Genomic DNA, 17652 nt, shown 5'->3' with positions numbered 1-17652 from the left:
TTTTAGGTAGGATTTCTAATTGATATGTAATCCTGTGTACTCTCATGTAATCACGTGTAATTAGTTATCTTCATATTCACAAATACCTCTTATTGGAAAGAATATAATCATGATTCAAGTATTCTCTTCTTGGCACTAGAACCAGGTTAAGTAAAGTAAATAAAAAAATTTACTAAATTCTGCGCAGAGAACTCAGCACCAGAAAACGCCATGCCACTAATTGTGTAGCGCACTGTCGAATCAACAAACCATGCGGCTAGATAGTAGTACTAAATGACATTTGTATTATTTGGTTCAATTTTCGTTCTTGAGGTGAAGTGAACCAAGCTAGACCCAAGGTCGAATTCTTCAATAGCCCAAAACAAGACACACTTATACAAAATGGGCTTCAAGTCCATATATATGGGTTGGGCAGATTGGGCTACAACAGCTACAAGAAACAAAGTTGAAGTTGGGCCATTGACTAAAAAACTAATTATTTGTATTTAAAAAAAAAGAAAAAGAAAAGATGATGATATAAATATTTAAGTTGATTAATTAATTCTTTGCTTAAGAAATTTGATGAAGATATTTATTTTGGTAAAACCCAAAACCCTACTTGGTGGTTAGTTGGCCCATTTCATTATCTGCTGCTTCTCCCCTTCTCTTTTCTGGCACAAATTACAGACAAAGCATGCAGATTTCAGAGCTCACTCTCCCAACTCCATTTCTCTGCAACTCCGGCACCGCCGCTCTCGCTCCCACATCGCCGGCGGCAGTCCCTCTCTGCTAGCTTGTACAACTCCCAAACATTTTTCTGCTTTTGGTTTTTGCACTTCAGCTGCTTCTGGAAATGGTGGCGAAATTTTTGTGATTTTCTGCGATTTCGAGAAGCTGGAGATGAAGGGAAAGATGATGGAGAAGACAAAGAAGAAAACACGATTGCAGGTTGAAGCCCTCGAGAGCTTCTACTCCGGTACCCTCTCTCTCTCTCTCTCTCGTTTTGGCTATTATTGCTCTGTATCTCAAGTGGGTTCAAAATTGAGTTACCCATTTGACTGTTTAATTGAAATTAGCATTTTAGAATTGTGTTTATTGATGTGGAGTTTCAAATTTGGAACATACAATTGCCAATCTTTCGGTGTGTCGATTTTCGAAACCGATCAGGAAGTAGTTGGGCATTGCAATTATTGAAGCAATTTAGGATTGTTGGTGTGCCATAGATTCTGCGGAATGATAGCGCACTGTTAGTGTTCGCCACAAGAGAATTAAACCCGATACTTGCAGTTTTTTGTTTATTTATATTTTAATTTTTATACAGAGGAAAAGTATCCGTCACGAATGGCAATGGAATGCCATGCTGCTGCTTTCGGATTGACTTACAAGCAGGTTCGAGGTTGGTTTGTCGAGAAGAGGAGGAGAGAGAAGCGAGGAAATAGAACCAGTGAGTTGGGAGCTGGTGATACAAGGATAGTTAAACACGGCCGCTCAAAAACCAAAGCTTCTTCCTCGTCGAGATACATGAAAACAAGTTTGTTTAACAAGAAGGAGAGAATGAAATGGAATCATGTTCAGGAATTGTTAACTCCAGACAACATTCTCAAGAAGGTGTTCCGTAAGGATGGTCCTCCGCTTGGTGTGGAATTTGATCCTCTTCCCTCTGGGGCACTTTGCCATTCTCCAGGTATGAACTGAGAAACATTCTGGTCTGAGAAATCATCGGCAAAATGAATAATTTCTGTTTCACATTTTTTTCTATCTGAGATGTGTTCTACTTTCCATTTCTTTAAAAAGTTTACAAAATTTTTGTTTTTAGTGTTTTCGATAATTGATGAGAACATTCTTTGACATATGATTGTTTAGTAATTTGTAATGTCATTCAGAATAAGACTGTTTTGGTAGTTTGCTTGTGTTATTTTTCACTGAGTAATTCTTATTGGTATTGCAGTGGCTGTTTGCATTTTTTTCTCCTCTCTGTTCCTTGTGATGTTATTTTCCTAATTGTAGAGTTTTTTCTCTTACTGTGATACATACTTTAAGAAGGTTTCGCTCACATTATAATTTCCATTTAGATTCCCCAGATTTTCCTTCTCCTTGCAAAGAGAACAACAGAGCAACTAAAAGGAGAAAGGTAATGGATAAATTGTTTTGCTGCCATTATCTTTCATAATTTCTTGTTTCTATTAAGTCACCATAACCAGTCCCACTTATATTCTTACCCTTTTAACTTTTATTAGGTTACCGAGCAGGCTGTAATTAATCATCAGGATTGCAACAAGAGTGCTCCAGTGAAAAAACATGGTGTTGGGAAAGGTTTTATGATGAATAATCAGGATTGCAACAAGAGTGCTCCAGTACAAAAACATGGTGTTGGGAAAGGTTTGATAACAAATCATCAGGATTGCAACAAGAGTGCTCCGGTACAAAAACATGGTGTTGGGAAAGGTTTGATAACAAATCATCAGGATTGCAACAAGAGTGCTCCAGTACAAAAACATGGTGTTGGGAAAGGTTTGATGACGGTCTGGCAGGCAACCAATCCTAATGCTAGAGATTTTCCTATTGAAATGGGTTTGGCCAATGGTGAAGTTGCTGGTGTATCACTAATTCAAACTTCTGTATCGCGAAAACCAGTAACTCGGAACAGAAGATTGCAACCAAAAAAATGTGTTCGTGTAAGTCATGTAGTCTGTTGCTTGCAGATATTTGAGCAAGTATTTTGAAATGATCATCTTAAAGATCGAACTTAATGGTTACTTATAGAAAGTTTTCTGACAGTTTGTTGCCTTTTCAGAAACAGGGAAGTGTACAAAATAAGTTACAAGAAAAGAGGAAGCGTTTAGCCAAAAGAAGAGAGGCAAGTAAAAAGTTGTTATTGCAAATCTGTGGTTCAAGTTAGCAGCTTTGATAACAGCCATTTTTCCTTTGGATGCCAGATGGAAGCTAACAATGAGAATCAGAAGTTTCCAGGCAATGAAAAATGTGAACTTGCTTTGGAAGGAACAGGTTCCCAAGAACACTCGGATAAGATTGCAATGCTTGTGGATGATGAAGAGCTGGAGCAAAGAGAATTACAAGCAAGACCAAATTCACTGGTGTGCTCTTATCATTTTTCTAATGGAGATCATGCATGTTCACTTTGCAAAGGTTGGTTTGAAGGAAAAATTGATCAAATTTTCCTCTCTAAAATGGAATGCTGTATAATACATGTGTGCATGTATAGTATTTTTGAGCTGCAAATAAGAAGTTTCTGTAATTTCAGATTTGCTGGCCAAGTTTCCTCCAAATTCTGTGAAGATGAAGCTGCCATTTGATATGCAACCTTGGGATTCTTCTCCAGAGATTGTCAAGAAACTGTTCAAGGTACATAAATGCCAAACTGCTTGCAACTTGATCCTGTTGAGTCCTTTCACAAACACAGGTTACGTTGTATGTGAAAGATGTCATACATTTCATCTGTTGGAATTTATAGCATGTTGTCACACTTTAGTTTCTTTTTTATTCCGAATGATGTTTCAGGGGTCTGTTTTCTACAATTTCTAAACAACACTTAAAATCATTTTGTGAAAGGATTTTCCTCTTATTCTATCATGCTTGTAGAGAATTAGGTTTAGTTTATATGGTTTAGATGTAAATGAGCGAGACATATTTGACATCTCTCTTTCATGCATTTGACTTTTAGATACTGGTTATGGCGCCAGTGAACAAAACTTCTTGCGAATACGTCTTTGTGAAGGGCTGGGGTGGGGAGAAAGGAGAGAATTTTCTGACTTGTCAGTATTTACCTCCCCCTTATTCTTTGGAGTGAAGTTGTGATAGCTCATAACCATTTCTTAGTTTTTGGGATTCTTGGTCTTTTGGCTTGACATAAATACTAATAAACATGGTCTTAAAGCATTCTTTCTCTTTCGTCCCATCTTTATAGGTTGCCAAGATCTAAGAATGTTATTAGAGAGTGTTGCCCTTCACTCAGTTCACAACACAATATTACTAAGCTGCCATTGTTATGTGTTGGAGCGAGTGGTTGATTTGTCTTTCAACTTATGTTTTCAGACATCCCGCTTGGATGACTCCTATTCTTTTCTTAACCTCTATTTGCAAGTCTTGTCACTTTGAAATAAGATGTCTTAAAAGTGTATGGTTAATTAGCTTTTTTTTCTCAAGTGATCCATGACTAGTAAATTTGTGTTAAATTATGGAGATATGCTAATTTATTTTTCTTTTTGGAAACTGGTGTGTTAAAGCTCTACTCTAGTTTGTTGATGTTGTTTTTTGTTGGGTTTATTAGTAGATGAGTCCAGGGGCCATGAATTCAGTTTAGTAGATTTTGATGAATTATTTACTAATATATATTGTGGATTGACTTTCTTGGGCAGGTTTTCCATTTCCTTTACACTTATGCCGTTATGGTGGATATAAGCTCCTTCACTATTGATGAGCTTGCTCAAGCATTTCATGACAAGGTTATATATGATCTTTGATCTAACATCAGATTTATATTGTGTCTTCCACTTGCTCAACTTCTTTCTTTCGTCCATGCCTTTCAGGATTCCATGCTACTTGGAAAAATTCATGTGGCCCTTCTGAAGCTTTTTCTAACTAATGTTGAAGCGGAGCTTTTCTGTGGATCCATACCTCATTTGAGCAAATCATGCAATTTTCTTGCATTTATCCACTCGGTGAGTTACAAAAAACAGTATATTGGTCCAAATTCCAGATGTATCATTTGATTTATGTTAATGTTATATGCATTTTATTTGGGTACGTATATGCCAACAATGTGAAATTTGTCATGATAGTTGTTATATGATAGGGCAGGACCTCATGATACTGATTTTCTTGTACTTTTTCTGTTATGAATGTTTAAGCATAGATGGACTACCGTCCTTGATTGTAATTTACTTGCCTTTTCAGTAGACGTTTATTTGTCCTATTAAAAAAATAAAATTTCTGGACAAAACCATAATCAACTATTCATATTCCAGCCACATGCACTTTTAGAAGATCCACCTGCTCTTTGTGGTGTATCAGAGATAATTTTTGTCAAGCTCTTTAGATCTCTTAAACTAATTGTTATTTCCAATTTAATGTAATTCAAGTACTCAGCAACTCATATTTATCAAATGATTTGGCAGGTTGAAAACCAAGAATCCACTCTGGAATTCTGGAAGAGATCTCTAAACCCTTTAACATGGACAGAAATACTGCGTCAAGTACTAATTGCGGCTGGTTTTGGTTCAAAGCAAGGTGCAATGCGAAGGGACGCTCTTAGCAAGGTTTTTGAAATTATTTAACTACCCTAGTTGATTTAACTAATATGTATGTATTATCAGTACATATGTTCTACAAGATAGGTGCTATGGATGCGACAATATGTGCTTATTGCTAAAATCCTTGAGGGTTCAAAACCATAGTGGCAATAGTCATTTAATATCTGTCATTACCCAAGAAAATTTCCTTTATCTTGACCCAGAGTCCTAGTTAGAGAGTCAATTGTCACACTGAAGGGCCAAATTTAGAAATTTCAGGTTTTACATATAACAATGGACAAGGAATTTCTTTTAGTGTGCTTCTTAATAACATTCATTGAGCATATTTTTTATTTGCCTCCACTTGTCTCCGCATTTGTTATTATGTTTACAAATGCCATGGAGGTTTTATTTTTTTCCATGTGTTGGTTTTATGTTATACTGTTAATAAATTTTATCTTTTGTCCCATAATCTATCTATACATGTGAAATTTGGATTTTGAAATTTATTCTTCTGTTATCTAGGGATTTTGAAATTTAATCTTCTGTTATCTAAGGATTTTGAAATTTAATCTTCTGTTATCTAAGGATTTTGAAATTTAATCTTCTATTATCTAGGAAATGGGCCTTATGGTGAAGTATGGTTTACGTCCTGGTACTTTGAAGGGCGAATTGTTTAGAGTTCTGCTAGAGCAAGGAATTCATGGGTTGAAAGTTTCTGAGTTGGCGAAGTCATTACAGGTAAGTTTGTTAAACATGTTGTTATCTTAACCTCTCTCATGTTTTAATCTTTAAGTTGATAACAAGCAAGCACATTATTCCACTTTAGTGATGGACTTTGTTTTTGTTTTGAAGATTTCTGAATTGAACCTCTCCAGCGGAATAGAGGAACTAGAGTCTTTGATTTGTTCAACTCTTTCAAGTGATATTACATTATTTGAGAAAATTTCATCATCCACATATCGTGTCCGTATTAATTCTTCCAAAAAGGAAATTGAGGAATCCCAATCAGATACTGAAGACTCTGGAGCAGTTGATGATGAGCTTGGTGACAGTGGTACATGCAGCAGTGATGATGATTCTGGGTGGAATTCAAGAAATTCCAGAATTAGGAAACTGACTTATACGAACAATGGTAGAAGTAAAGATAACGTGCTGACAGTACACACTGAAATTGATGAGAGTAATCCAGGCGAAGTATGGTTGTTAGGACTGATGGAAGGCGAATATTCAGATTTAAGCATTGAAGAAAAGTTGAATGCACTTGTGGCTCTAATTGATCTTCTTCATGCAGGATCCAGTTTCAGGATTGAGGTAATGTACAGAATCTTGGAATTGATATTGAAGTATTTTCTTTGTTTTCATTTCTTTCCCCCCTGCAATGAAGTTACCCTATTAAATGAAACTTGTGCTGGCCTTCGTAAGATTATATTATCTGATGGTGCAAACTACCGTAGATTTACAATTGTTGGACAATAAATATTATTTGAATATTGAATGAAACGTTGATGGGTCATTAGAGCTAGCTTCTTAGGCTTATCCCAAAAAAGAAATATATATATCGTCGTACCCAGTGCACAAGGCTCCCGCTTTACGCAGGGTCTGGGAGAGGTGAATGTCGGCTAGCCTTACCCCCATTTATGGAGAGGCTGCTCCCAAAAAAGAAAACAAAAAGAAAAAAAGAAATTTCTAGCTTCATGGTGTCTTTTGCTATTGTTATGTACCATGTGTTTCCCCACTCTGTTCTTAGATGTTCTTCAATTGTAACTATAGTTTTGCAGGGCATTTTAGTAATTTTACACAGATTAATCTTGTCCTCAATTTTCTTCTAATCGAGTATTCTAACTATAGTGTGCTTATTCTTTATAGGATCCTACAAATGCTGTTGCTGAATGCACTCTTAGCAGCCTTCATTCTGGTTCAGGAGCAAAAATTAAGAGGTTATCTGCTAAACAACATAGTGATCCAAGGTCAACCTGGGTCCATGCAGGACATATGGGTGGTGCAAAAGAAGATAGTACATTAAAGTTTCACCCGCTAGATTCTTCAGCAACAATCTCAAAGTTTTCTGATGAGAGATTCTCTACAAAAGGAAAAAATGGGAAAGATAAAGATGTGCAGTTTGACGTACACCCAATGCAATCTGTGTTTTTGGGTTCTGATCGTAGATACAATAGATACTGGCTTTTCTTGGGCCCTTGTAATGCATATGACCCAGGCCATAGAAGGGTTTACTTTGAATCTTCAGAAGATGGTCACTGGGAAGTTATTGATACTGAAGAGGTACTCTCCTTAATTTTTGTTATACGGTCAATGTGATTATGGTACATGTTGGTTGACCTTGTATAGGTTCTAATGTTTACTTCTTTGGCTTACACCCAATGCAGGCTTTGTATGCCTTATTGTCAGTTTTGGATGACAGGGGTAAACGAGAGGCCCTTCTTATCGAATCTGTGGAGAAACGGATAGCATTTCTCTGCCAGGCAATGTCAAGTAGAATGGTAACTAGTGATAAAATTGACAGCTTAGCACAGTCTGATCAATCTAACCCGGATAATGTTAGAGAAGACACTTATTCACCAGTATCTGAAGTAGACAACTTATCTGGAACTGTGAATGGTTCTCCACCTTCATCTGGAGCTGTGGTTCTTGAAGTTACAAAAAAGGGAGAAGAACAGAAACGGAAATGGAAACGGATCCAAGCGTTTGATTCATGGTTATGGAATTTCTTTTACCTAGAACTTAATGCTGTTAAACTTGGTAAACGATCCTATTTTGATACACTTCATAGATGTGAAAGTTGTCATGATTTGTACTGGAAAGATGAGAAGCACTGCAGGATTTGCCATACAACATTTGAACTTCATTTTGATCTGGAAGAAAGGTATGCCATACATGTAGCCACTTGTAAGGAGAAAGAAGCAAGTGATACTTTTCCTAAGCATAGGGTCCTCTCATCACAGATTCAATCACTAAAAGCTGCAATGCATGCAATTGAGGTAATCTGTCATTTGGATTTTAGCTTTGCATTTTCTGATATATGGTTATTGTAGTTGAGAAATGAAAACGTCCTTGAGTTAAGAAGATTTGAAGCTAATTCCTAGACAGGAGGAAAATAAGACTTCATTTGATGGTCAAGCGAGGAATATGGCTTGGATAATTAGAATGTGACTTGTCAGATTTTTTTGTGCAATCTAATCCAATAGCTTTTCTTTGAAAAGAAAAGACAGAATCTGATTACTTCTTCGCTAAAGTGCAATAAGATTTTATGTGAAGGGATGGCGGGGAAACAAGCCCAAAATAGTAATTTAGCATGTGTTACTGAGAAGCAACTGAGGAAGATGTATACCACTCTAAATGGAGCGGAATGATCAAATAGTATCTTCCTGCCCGCTCTGGTTTGTTTGGGCCTCTGGTAGCTAACCCACAAATAATAATGGGGTTATTCTTTGGTGGGTTTTGGCCCTGAAATATTGATTGTCTGATGCTTACAACATGTTTTGTAGATTGTATGTTGAAGACATTTATAGATGCCCCAAAATTTTTAAAGTATTTTCTATGCTTCGCTGATGTTCACCTGCCTCTGCTTCGTGCAGTCAGTCATGCCTGAAGATGCTTTGTTGGGTGCTTGGAAAAAATCTGCTCATAAGCTATGGGTGAAACGGCTTAGACGTACCTCATCTTTGGCTGAGCTTTTACAGGTTTTGTATCCTTCACTTTTCAACATTATATATCTTTGTCTATTATTTAGTCTGAACCATCAGCATCTTTATCGTTTGTACGTGCAGGTTCTTGCGGATTTTGTTGGCGCCATCAACGAGGAGCGCCTGTATGAAGGCAATATTGTGCATGGTTCTTATAATTTTACTGAAGAACTCATTGCATCATTTGCACGTATTCCCCACACAACATCTTCAGTTGCACTTTGGTTGGTGAAACTGGATGCCTTAATTTCTCCGTACTTGGAAAGAGCCCATTCTGAGAAAAGGAACGAAATGAGTATCCGAGGTAACTTATGAATATATAGCAGATTGGTGCTTGACTCTTTAATGACTTCTTAATTGTTTATACATTGAAATTTCCGTCCTCTGAGAAGCTTCTTTGTACTCCAGGGAAGCAAGCTTCGAAGCAATAGCCCTACCTTTTTTTAGGAGATAAAGCGAATTCAATCCCGCATTTTTTTGACTGATCGAGGAGCATTTATGTATCCATTGTACTTGCCCTAAGACAGCCACTGCCAGACCAGTGAAATCGTGGTACTTTTGGACGAAACCAGGCTTTTAAATCTTCTCTTTTGTTGCCATACACGGCTATATCGAGTGATTAGATGTATAGCATTACAGAAAGTTGCACGTTGAATCCATACGAGTTTTTACATCATGGAAGTCTGCTCCAGAGCAAACCCGAAGAATGTTGCAGCCGTCTTTGTGGAAGATTCAGATTTTGTCCATGCGTGCTTGTTCTAGTTAATGAAAAGAGGAATAAAATGTGACCAATGTACATTGCTGTAAAGGAAACAAAATACTTGTTACTTTTTGGTGGAAGTTTAGAAGAGTTGAAAGTCAGCTTAGTGATATTCTTTTGTATGCGGATCAATGGTTACTGCAGTTGAATAGTATCCTCAGCAATTGCCAAAAGCTTGTTGGTCTACTGAAATTTGTGTAGATTAGACTCCTAAATAGCTAGTCCAACTGTTGAATTCGGATCGTACTCAGATCATCGGATTTAACACGTCTATCGTATTCAATACGAATCAGATTCAGAATACTTAGTTGACATCAAGAGCCAATATACAATCAGATTGGCGTGTCTGGAAGTTTATGTTAACAAAAGTTGCAATGACAAAATATAGTGTCTTTGCATCAGAAACAGAAGTACCATGTAGTTCACATATATTTTGTTTGTGCATGAAGCATAAAACATACATGTCTTACAAGGCCTGTTGTCATTCCAACAATTGCAAACAATATTAAAACAGGTTCTTATGGTCTGTGCATCAGGTAACTTTAGAAGTGGAATGCCTAAAAATTACATATCTTTAACCCTTTGCAGTAGTCCATGATGAAGTCTTCCATAGCTCATTTATTTTGTGAATGAACATCAGGGAAACCAGAAACAAAAATTCAATAACTGTCCAAGTTAGCATATATTACTGTAAATAGTATCTTATCAAGCAATTTAGGAAGAGTACATAAATGAATCACTTAACGTGGATTCATTAGGATATATTGGAAGATGTTATGCAAGGTTTATATTGCGAGGTTTATAACTTAAGAAGCTAATATGTCTGAAGGGTCGACAAAAGGTGAGCATTATGAAAAAAACATTTGTGATAAGCAGGCATCGTTTGTAAAATGTTGAATTCATGCCACTGATGATACACGGGCTAAAAAGGAAGTCAAAGAGAAAGCTAAAGCAGTGCTGTTGTAAATTCACGTGTTAGTAAGGAAGCGACATAGTGTTGAGAACCATGGCGAAACAGGTCAACAATCTATAAATATTGGCTTGTCCCTTCCGGGACATCCTATAAAACTGGAACGATACAGAGAAGATTAACATGGTCCTTGAGCAAAGATGACATGCATAATTGAGAAATATAAACAATGACTTGTACCTTAAGAGACATGGCACTTGGCGAAATGCCCAAGCCCCAGAGAAAATAATCTATAGGTAGAGTTGTAAACAAGTTGAGTCGAACTGAATATAGATATGCTTAAATTTGGCTTGTTCAATTATTTTATTTATTTTCAAATTGGTTTGGTTTGGTTGTTATATGAATCTTTAGTTAAGGCTATAACACAAGTGAATCGGAAATCAAAATCAATCCGGTTTGGCTACAGTTTTATACAATTAGAAGCTAGGTAATGTACATCAAAATGTAATGTCGTATGGAAGTGGACCTTGTTATTGTATGTGCAACCCACTTATATTAGAGAGTCTGTCAATAGTGAGACCAATTTTGTGTGTCTAAATAGCATTACTTTTTAAAAAATCACAAATAAAATACAAAACAATCCTCACAATGAAAAAGGATGCGCATAATTTTCATTCCACAAGCCCAGAAGAACAATGCAAATGGACATCAGCATATTAAATCCCTTAACTGAGACATTAGTTAGCAATGAAAATACATAACAAATAAAACCAAATTTTTAAATAATTACATCAAGCAATGTATTGAAAAAACGCATGACTAATTCTCACCCAAAAAAAAAAAACATGACTAATTACACGGTTCAACCTTGTAAATCTTGGGTTTAGAACTTTTGATCATCCAATACTCTTCAAAATCGCTGGCCTCATATGGAATCCTCAAAACCCCATCATTAGAAAAACCATATTCCTCCGCTGACTTATACAACAGCTCCAAGAACTTTGCATGGCGAAGCAACGTCGTATGAACCATGAAACGCTTTGTATTACCATCCACACCAACACAAACAGGTACATAACCTTTTGGTGTCATTGAAGGTGAGCTTTTCAGTCTTTTCAGTCCTTGAGCTCCGATCAACTGGCTCAACAACTTGCTGCTTCTCACCCCCATTAGCAAATAGCAAAGTACTCTTTTCATCTATCTTTTCGGATTACTTGCTACTTCAATTTTCTTTTCTTGGTTTGTGATTAGTACTTCAATTAATTTCAGATATATAATGGTACACTCCTTAGCAGTACAAATTTAAGGCCGTGCATACTCTGCACCCTTGCTACAATATCGTAACCAGCTAGTATAGTTAAGTCTGATTAACGACAATAATTTGGTCATTAACTTGATGATTGCGACATGCATGTATTTAAATAACTTGGTAAATGTCGAGGCACATCGACTCGATGGCGTTGACTGCAGCCTGTGATTAGGTTATAACAATTAATTCAACTTTGGCGACCCTCAATCTGGAAATTTCCAAAGCTAGTTAGGCTAATAATCTTCCAATGTGTCAAATCATGTATGTGACTAAAACTAACTATAAGGGTACATAAAACAAATGAGTTCACGAATGCTAAGTTGAACCTTATTTGTACCGAGTGAAAATTGCTTTGGTACAAACAACAAAGCTTAAGGTTTTTATTAGGTTTGGTATGATTCATCACCAATATAAACGATCTTTTCTTTATTTACTATTTACCAAGTGTATAAATTTATCATAAAAGTTCGCTGATATTAGTAGTAACCTTTCACATATAAATTATATAATATGTATTATTTTGTTGTATTAATGTGCGACTCTATCTCTAACTTGACCATTCATGAGTGACCTCACACAATATCACTCAAGAAACTAATTCCCATGTGAAAAACTAGTTAAGGTAACAAATCATTTCGACAGTCTGGCCATTATTCATTCACTACAATCAATGCATCTATATGAAGGCCCAAACTTTCATTCAGTGCTCTTAAGTTGGAGCTACCGTATCTTTTTGAAAACTTAACTTACGAAACAAAATTTGAGCTCAATAAATTGACCCCATGTTGATACCATGATAAAGTTTAAGGGTTCAGTATGGTTCACTATTAATATTATCAATATTGTTCCCAACTTAACTATTTATTACAAGGTGTGTAATTTTTTCTGGTGATATTAATTAGTAGCTAACAGTGAGGCAATCGAAAGAGTCAAGCATGGGTACGGTGGGGGTGGGGGATGTGGGAGGGCCGGGGGTGGGTGGACAGGGTGTGGGGACGGGGGGGTGAGACGAGGGTGGGTGGAAGGGGGTGAGACGAGGGTGAGTGGAATTGTAATTGAAATATTCATTTTCTTTTTATCATTCTAAGATATATGTCCATAATGTGTCCTTAGATAGAACCGCATCTTTTGTAAAGATCTTTAGATGATAATTGTAAAAAATAAACGATTCGATTTTGATGTTTAGATAGTGAATATATATTGGTTAATTAAGGGGTGTGATATCCACACACCGCATTTTACTTTTCACACACCTTTTTAATATTTGGCCGTCAGATCGGATGAATTAAAGAAGATCAACGGACAGAAATTATTAAGAGGTGTGTGAGAAGTAAAATGGGGTGTGTGGATAGCACACCCCTTAATTAATTATAGATAAGTGACCATGGAGATGCACTCATAAAGACTGAACGCCAGTACTGTCCCTCTTAAAAACAAGTCACACATAAATAAACAACAACATATTTATCAGTGAAAGAATTGTTCTTATTTAATACATCATGTTTGCAATAGGGTAGATCAAGAACTATATGGTAAACATATAAGTTGATATTCTCTCGAATTTGTTGCAATAAGCACCATTGAACCTTGTGGCCCTTAACCTTTCCACCTCTGAAGGCTTGTTTTAATTGACGACCTGATCGCACCTTTCCTCCTTCTCGCAACCTCTTCTATATGGGTTGGATGGTGGAGGCATGCAACGTGAAAACCTACAGCGAAACGGCTGGTCGTACCTCAGCGGTGGTTATTTCAGAAATTTGACTTTTGCGATTCAATGCAAAGTGAACACACCAAGAGAGCAACAATGCAGACTGTCAATGTCTTGGACATAGCCATCAAATTGATTGCAAATGGATCTAAATTGTCTCTACCGGCTAATTAGGTATATAATGAGGACTACGGGAAATCAGATAGCTCCAAATATTGGCAGAGGTGATGATCATACGATTGAGAAATCCCTATTTAATGTGATGGTCATTGCCACATTTTGGCGATGTAACAGATTGAACTAGAAATATTGTTATTGCTGTTTTGACCTAAATGTGACACTACGGTTTTGTAACCTTCAACACTTGCGGTAAGCTTAGGTGTCTTCATCATGCCACTGATTCTTTGGTAACTGAAACAAAAATAGTTCTCCCTATCTTCAAACATAAACATGGTATATATGAAGGAAGTTGGGGTTCCACCATAATAAAAATTAATTGACAATATAAGGAATAACCCGACCTCTTACAACCCCTTACAAGGTTTCTCATTCATTGATATAGGACTCTTTTATATTCACATCTCACAATATAATTAGCATCGATCATTCCTCGAACTGCGAAAGGCATTTGCATATAAGGGCACGCTAATCCATAGAAAACATGACTTACCAATTGTCTATCAAACTTCTTAATAACATGATGATACATCAAACAATGCACATGATTTTCATTTGAAAAACCAGAAGATTACGCTGCAAATTGACACCAGCATATTAAATCCCCTAGCTAAGGCGTTTGTTAGCAATGAAAATACATAACTAATAAATAAAAGCATTTTTTCTCAATGATTACATCAAACTATGTACTGAAAAATCCGTGATTATGCAACAGCTCCAAGAAATCGGCATGGTGAAGCAACGTGGTATGAACCATGAAACGCTTCGTATCACCATCTACACCAACACAAACAGGCACATAATCTTTTGGTGTCAATGAAGAAGGGCTTCTCAGTCTTTTCACTCCTTGAGCTTCAATCAACTGGCTTAACAACTTGCGGTTTCTTATCCCCATTAACAAATAACTAAGTACTCTCTTCATATCTTGAGTTCCGGACAAGTACTTCAATTTACTTTTTTGGTTATGATTAGTACATCAATTAATTTCAGATATATAATGCATTACACTCTCTAACAGTACAAATTTAAGGTCGTGCTCTGCGTCCTTGGGCATTATCTCGTACTAATTACGACCTGATCATTAGTCGTTGAATATTTACCATATTTCTTTGTTGGTCGTAAGTTGATGATTGTGACGTGCATCTTGATTATATTTAATATATTGGTCAAAGTTGAGTTCATTGTCTTATATGAGGAGGCAAAACATGCCGTGATCGTACAAAGTTGAAAAATATAGTTTTAACAGTTATATTTCTCCGGCGACTATTATTTTACTCTGTAATTGCCACATATATTTATAATCTACCAGATCAAAATATCTTATGTCTATCATTTGGGTTTACCTGCAATCCTATATAAGTCATTAAAGCCTTGTTTGGCAGTTCGGATTAGTAGGATAGGATAAATAGTTATCGTATAGTACTGACTAAATTAGTTGGACGTTTGGTGATGTATCGGATTAAAAAACTGATTATTTAAAAAAAAACATAAAATAAAAAAAAAAAAAAAGAGGAGGGCCAGTGGCTGCATCAGTGCCGGGAGATTATCGTCATGGATTTCTATGAGATTTACCTTTGTTTTCCTAATTTACTGTTCATTTTCGTTGAAATTGTTCAGAATCCTCAACTTTCATATGAAATTTGTTTAGTGTAATGTTATTTTTTGTCGGTGGTGATCTGGGGTGTGGGTGTTAGCTGGGGTTTAGGCTTCCCAATATACAAAGATGTAAAACCCATGAAATTGTTTATATTAATGAAGCTTTTGATGAATTTGAGTTGTGACATTGGACCTTAATTTGTTGCAGCAACATCGTGAAGAATAGATCCGAGTTTTTCTATTTTATTTTTTCCTACAAGTCATTGGTGCACCAAGATAGAAATTGTAAAAGTGTCGATGAGATATATCGCTGAATATATATTGACGACTGGGGAGGGAAACGTGGAGAGAAGGAGGGAGGGAGCAAGAGAGAGAAGCGAAAAGATCTTTGGGACGGAGAAAGAAGAAGATGAATTGATTCGCCAGAAGAGTAGATTCGCGAAGATCAAAAGACCCTCAGTGCGTTTCTAACCCCGACTAATTAGTACCAAGCTTTTGGAGTGTATTAACCAGTGGGTGTCAACTGTATTAAAAAAGGTTGACCGCACTATTAAGTGGGTGACTATTTATCCGGTAAGGGCACCAAACAACCAGCTCCATATTATTAATCATATCCGATGCTTTAGAAGGCGTGCCAAACGAAGCCTTAGTAATGACATTGTGAATCTCACGTTGACGAATTAAAAGAACTTGCATGTGCTTATAATTAGGTGTCATAAGCTCCATTCATGCTTATAATGAGTTGTTATAATAATTAAATAAAAGTGAGGTTCATGAGTTGTATTTTTGGAAATGGTAGGGAGATGAGAAGATGCAAAATTTTTATGTCTTCGTTCTCGGTCTGATCTATTTGCTAAATGCAACAAGTTGCAACTTAAAGCATTTACCCTCTGTGTTTATACAAATAAAAGGAAGAACAAAGGATAAGGAATAAATTTAGAACTTGGAGAAAAATAGAGAAAAGATCCTTTCCCATTGTATCTTTCTTTATTTTTTGAGTCGGTCGCAATCAGTGGTGAAGCTAGGAATTGTCGGGAGGAGGGGCGAATTTTCAAAGGTTAATTAAAGGGTCCCAATAAAACTTAACGAAAAAGAAAGTGTTCTTTACAACAACAGGCACAAGAAATACACAACAGAACCAAAAGAAATCATTTTTCCATTTGATTGCCACAGAAAACCAGAAATGCTATTCTCAACAGGCTTCATTGATTAGAGAGTATTGACCAAATGGAGAAGGGCATACAAGCTGAAATATTGGTTTGCTACTAGACCAAGACTTTAATAATAAACATGTGAATACACTTGAAATAAACACATGAAACACGATGAACCATATGAAGCTTTCGACGCTAACTTAAGTTAGTGACTTACGCCAAGACGTCAACTTCAAGACCCTTAAATGTTCGAGTTTTTCTGAAATGTGAGCAGAAATTAGAAAATCATCTCCATATGACCTATTCTAAAAATTGAAAAGATTTCATAAATTCTACGTTTCAGATAATCAATCATCAAGGATAACTCTGCAAAATGCATTGCCCATCAACAAGAGCTGAATAAGTTTCACGGATGGGGAGGTTTTGAGATAAATAAAGCCAAATATTCAATGCCAATCTCAACCACTAGTTATAAGATTAAATGAAAGAAGAAAAAAATCTCTTTCATATGTGGGGTGCTTATTCGAGCCTTTGAGTTTAAGTAAGAGACTGGGTGAAACAGAGATAGAGACTAGAGAGAGGGTTAATGGTGGAGATCTAATATCAGGTCTCGAAACAAAACGCGCGTTTCATTTATTTCTTTTCCATTGGTCTAAAACCACGTTGTTTTAGGCTTAGGTGTTTTAATAAAAATAAAAAACATAATAGCTTCATCGTTGTAGCGCAGCACCCTAACCAGACGAACCCAAATTCCATTAGGGTAGAGGGGCGAAATTCTTACTCTCAGTGGCGATTTCCAATGAGCGGAGGGGCGGACGCCCCTCCTTGCACCTCCGTAGCTTCGCCACTGGTGGCAATCCCTCTCGATCTCTTTCTTCTTTTCTCCTTCATGCTTCTTCTATCTTTTAACCATCTCCATCCCCCAATTATCTCGCTCTTTCGCTTCGAAGATAATAGTCTTTGTGGTTGTGGTTGTGGTCACTCACTCGCTCTGTTATGTGGAGGCTTTGTAGCAGTTATGGCTTAGCACTCAAATCAGATCTTTAAGAAAAAGATTGTTACTCAGAGTTAAGGTGCTAATTTGCTCTTCTTATGGTTGTGCACAT

General features: G+C 36.6%; 2 protein-coding genes and 1 non-coding gene across 4 annotated transcripts; 2 read left to right on the top strand and 1 right to left on the bottom strand.

The window, feature by feature from the left end:
• The first annotated feature begins 551 nt into the window (after window positions 1–551).
• LOC103428107 (homeobox-DDT domain protein RLT3-like) lies at window positions 552–9865 on the top strand. 2 transcript variants are annotated; one of them, XM_029108247.2, is made up of 17 exons: window positions 552–955; window positions 1301–1663; window positions 2061–2110; window positions 2217–2654; window positions 2774–2836; window positions 2916–3126; window positions 3242–3342; window positions 4356–4442; window positions 4527–4658; window positions 5115–5255; window positions 5847–5969; window positions 6084–6542; window positions 7098–7511; window positions 7616–8227; window positions 8825–8929; window positions 9017–9236; window positions 9341–9865. In XM_029108247.2, exons 1-17 carry the CDS (start codon window positions 880–882, stop codon window positions 9361–9363), a joined length of 3618 nt encoding a protein of 1205 aa, XP_028964080.2. In that variant the 5' UTR covers window positions 552–879; the 3' UTR covers window positions 9364–9865. The 2 variants fall into 2 exon arrangements, with proteins under 2 accessions (XP_028964080.2, XP_028964079.2); XM_029108246.2 differs by having other exon boundaries at window positions 2052–2110.
• Window positions 9866–10735: 870 nt separating this feature from the next.
• On the top strand, window positions 10736–10837 carry LOC114827186 (U6 spliceosomal RNA). The gene has a single exon (XR_003776407.1). It is a non-coding gene; the product is annotated as a U6 spliceosomal RNA (small nuclear RNA).
• A 408-nt stretch (window positions 10838–11245) lies between these two features.
• LOC114827123 (auxin-responsive protein SAUR71-like) lies at window positions 11246–11772 on the bottom strand. The gene is made up of 2 exons (XM_029108793.1): window positions 11460–11772; window positions 11246–11331 (listed from the first exon to the last, which is right to left on the bottom strand). Exons 1-2 carry the CDS (start codon window positions 11770–11772, stop codon window positions 11246–11248), a joined length of 399 nt encoding a protein of 132 aa, XP_028964626.1.
• Between the last annotated feature and the right edge of the window lie 5880 nt (window positions 11773–17652).

This window comes from Malus domestica, chromosome 09 (genome assembly GCF_042453785.1).
Source record: "Malus domestica chromosome 09, GDT2T_hap1".
NCBI classification, from domain to species: Eukaryota; Viridiplantae; Streptophyta; class Magnoliopsida; order Rosales; family Rosaceae; genus Malus; species Malus domestica.
This window is presented reverse-complemented; position numbering and strand designations above follow the sequence as displayed.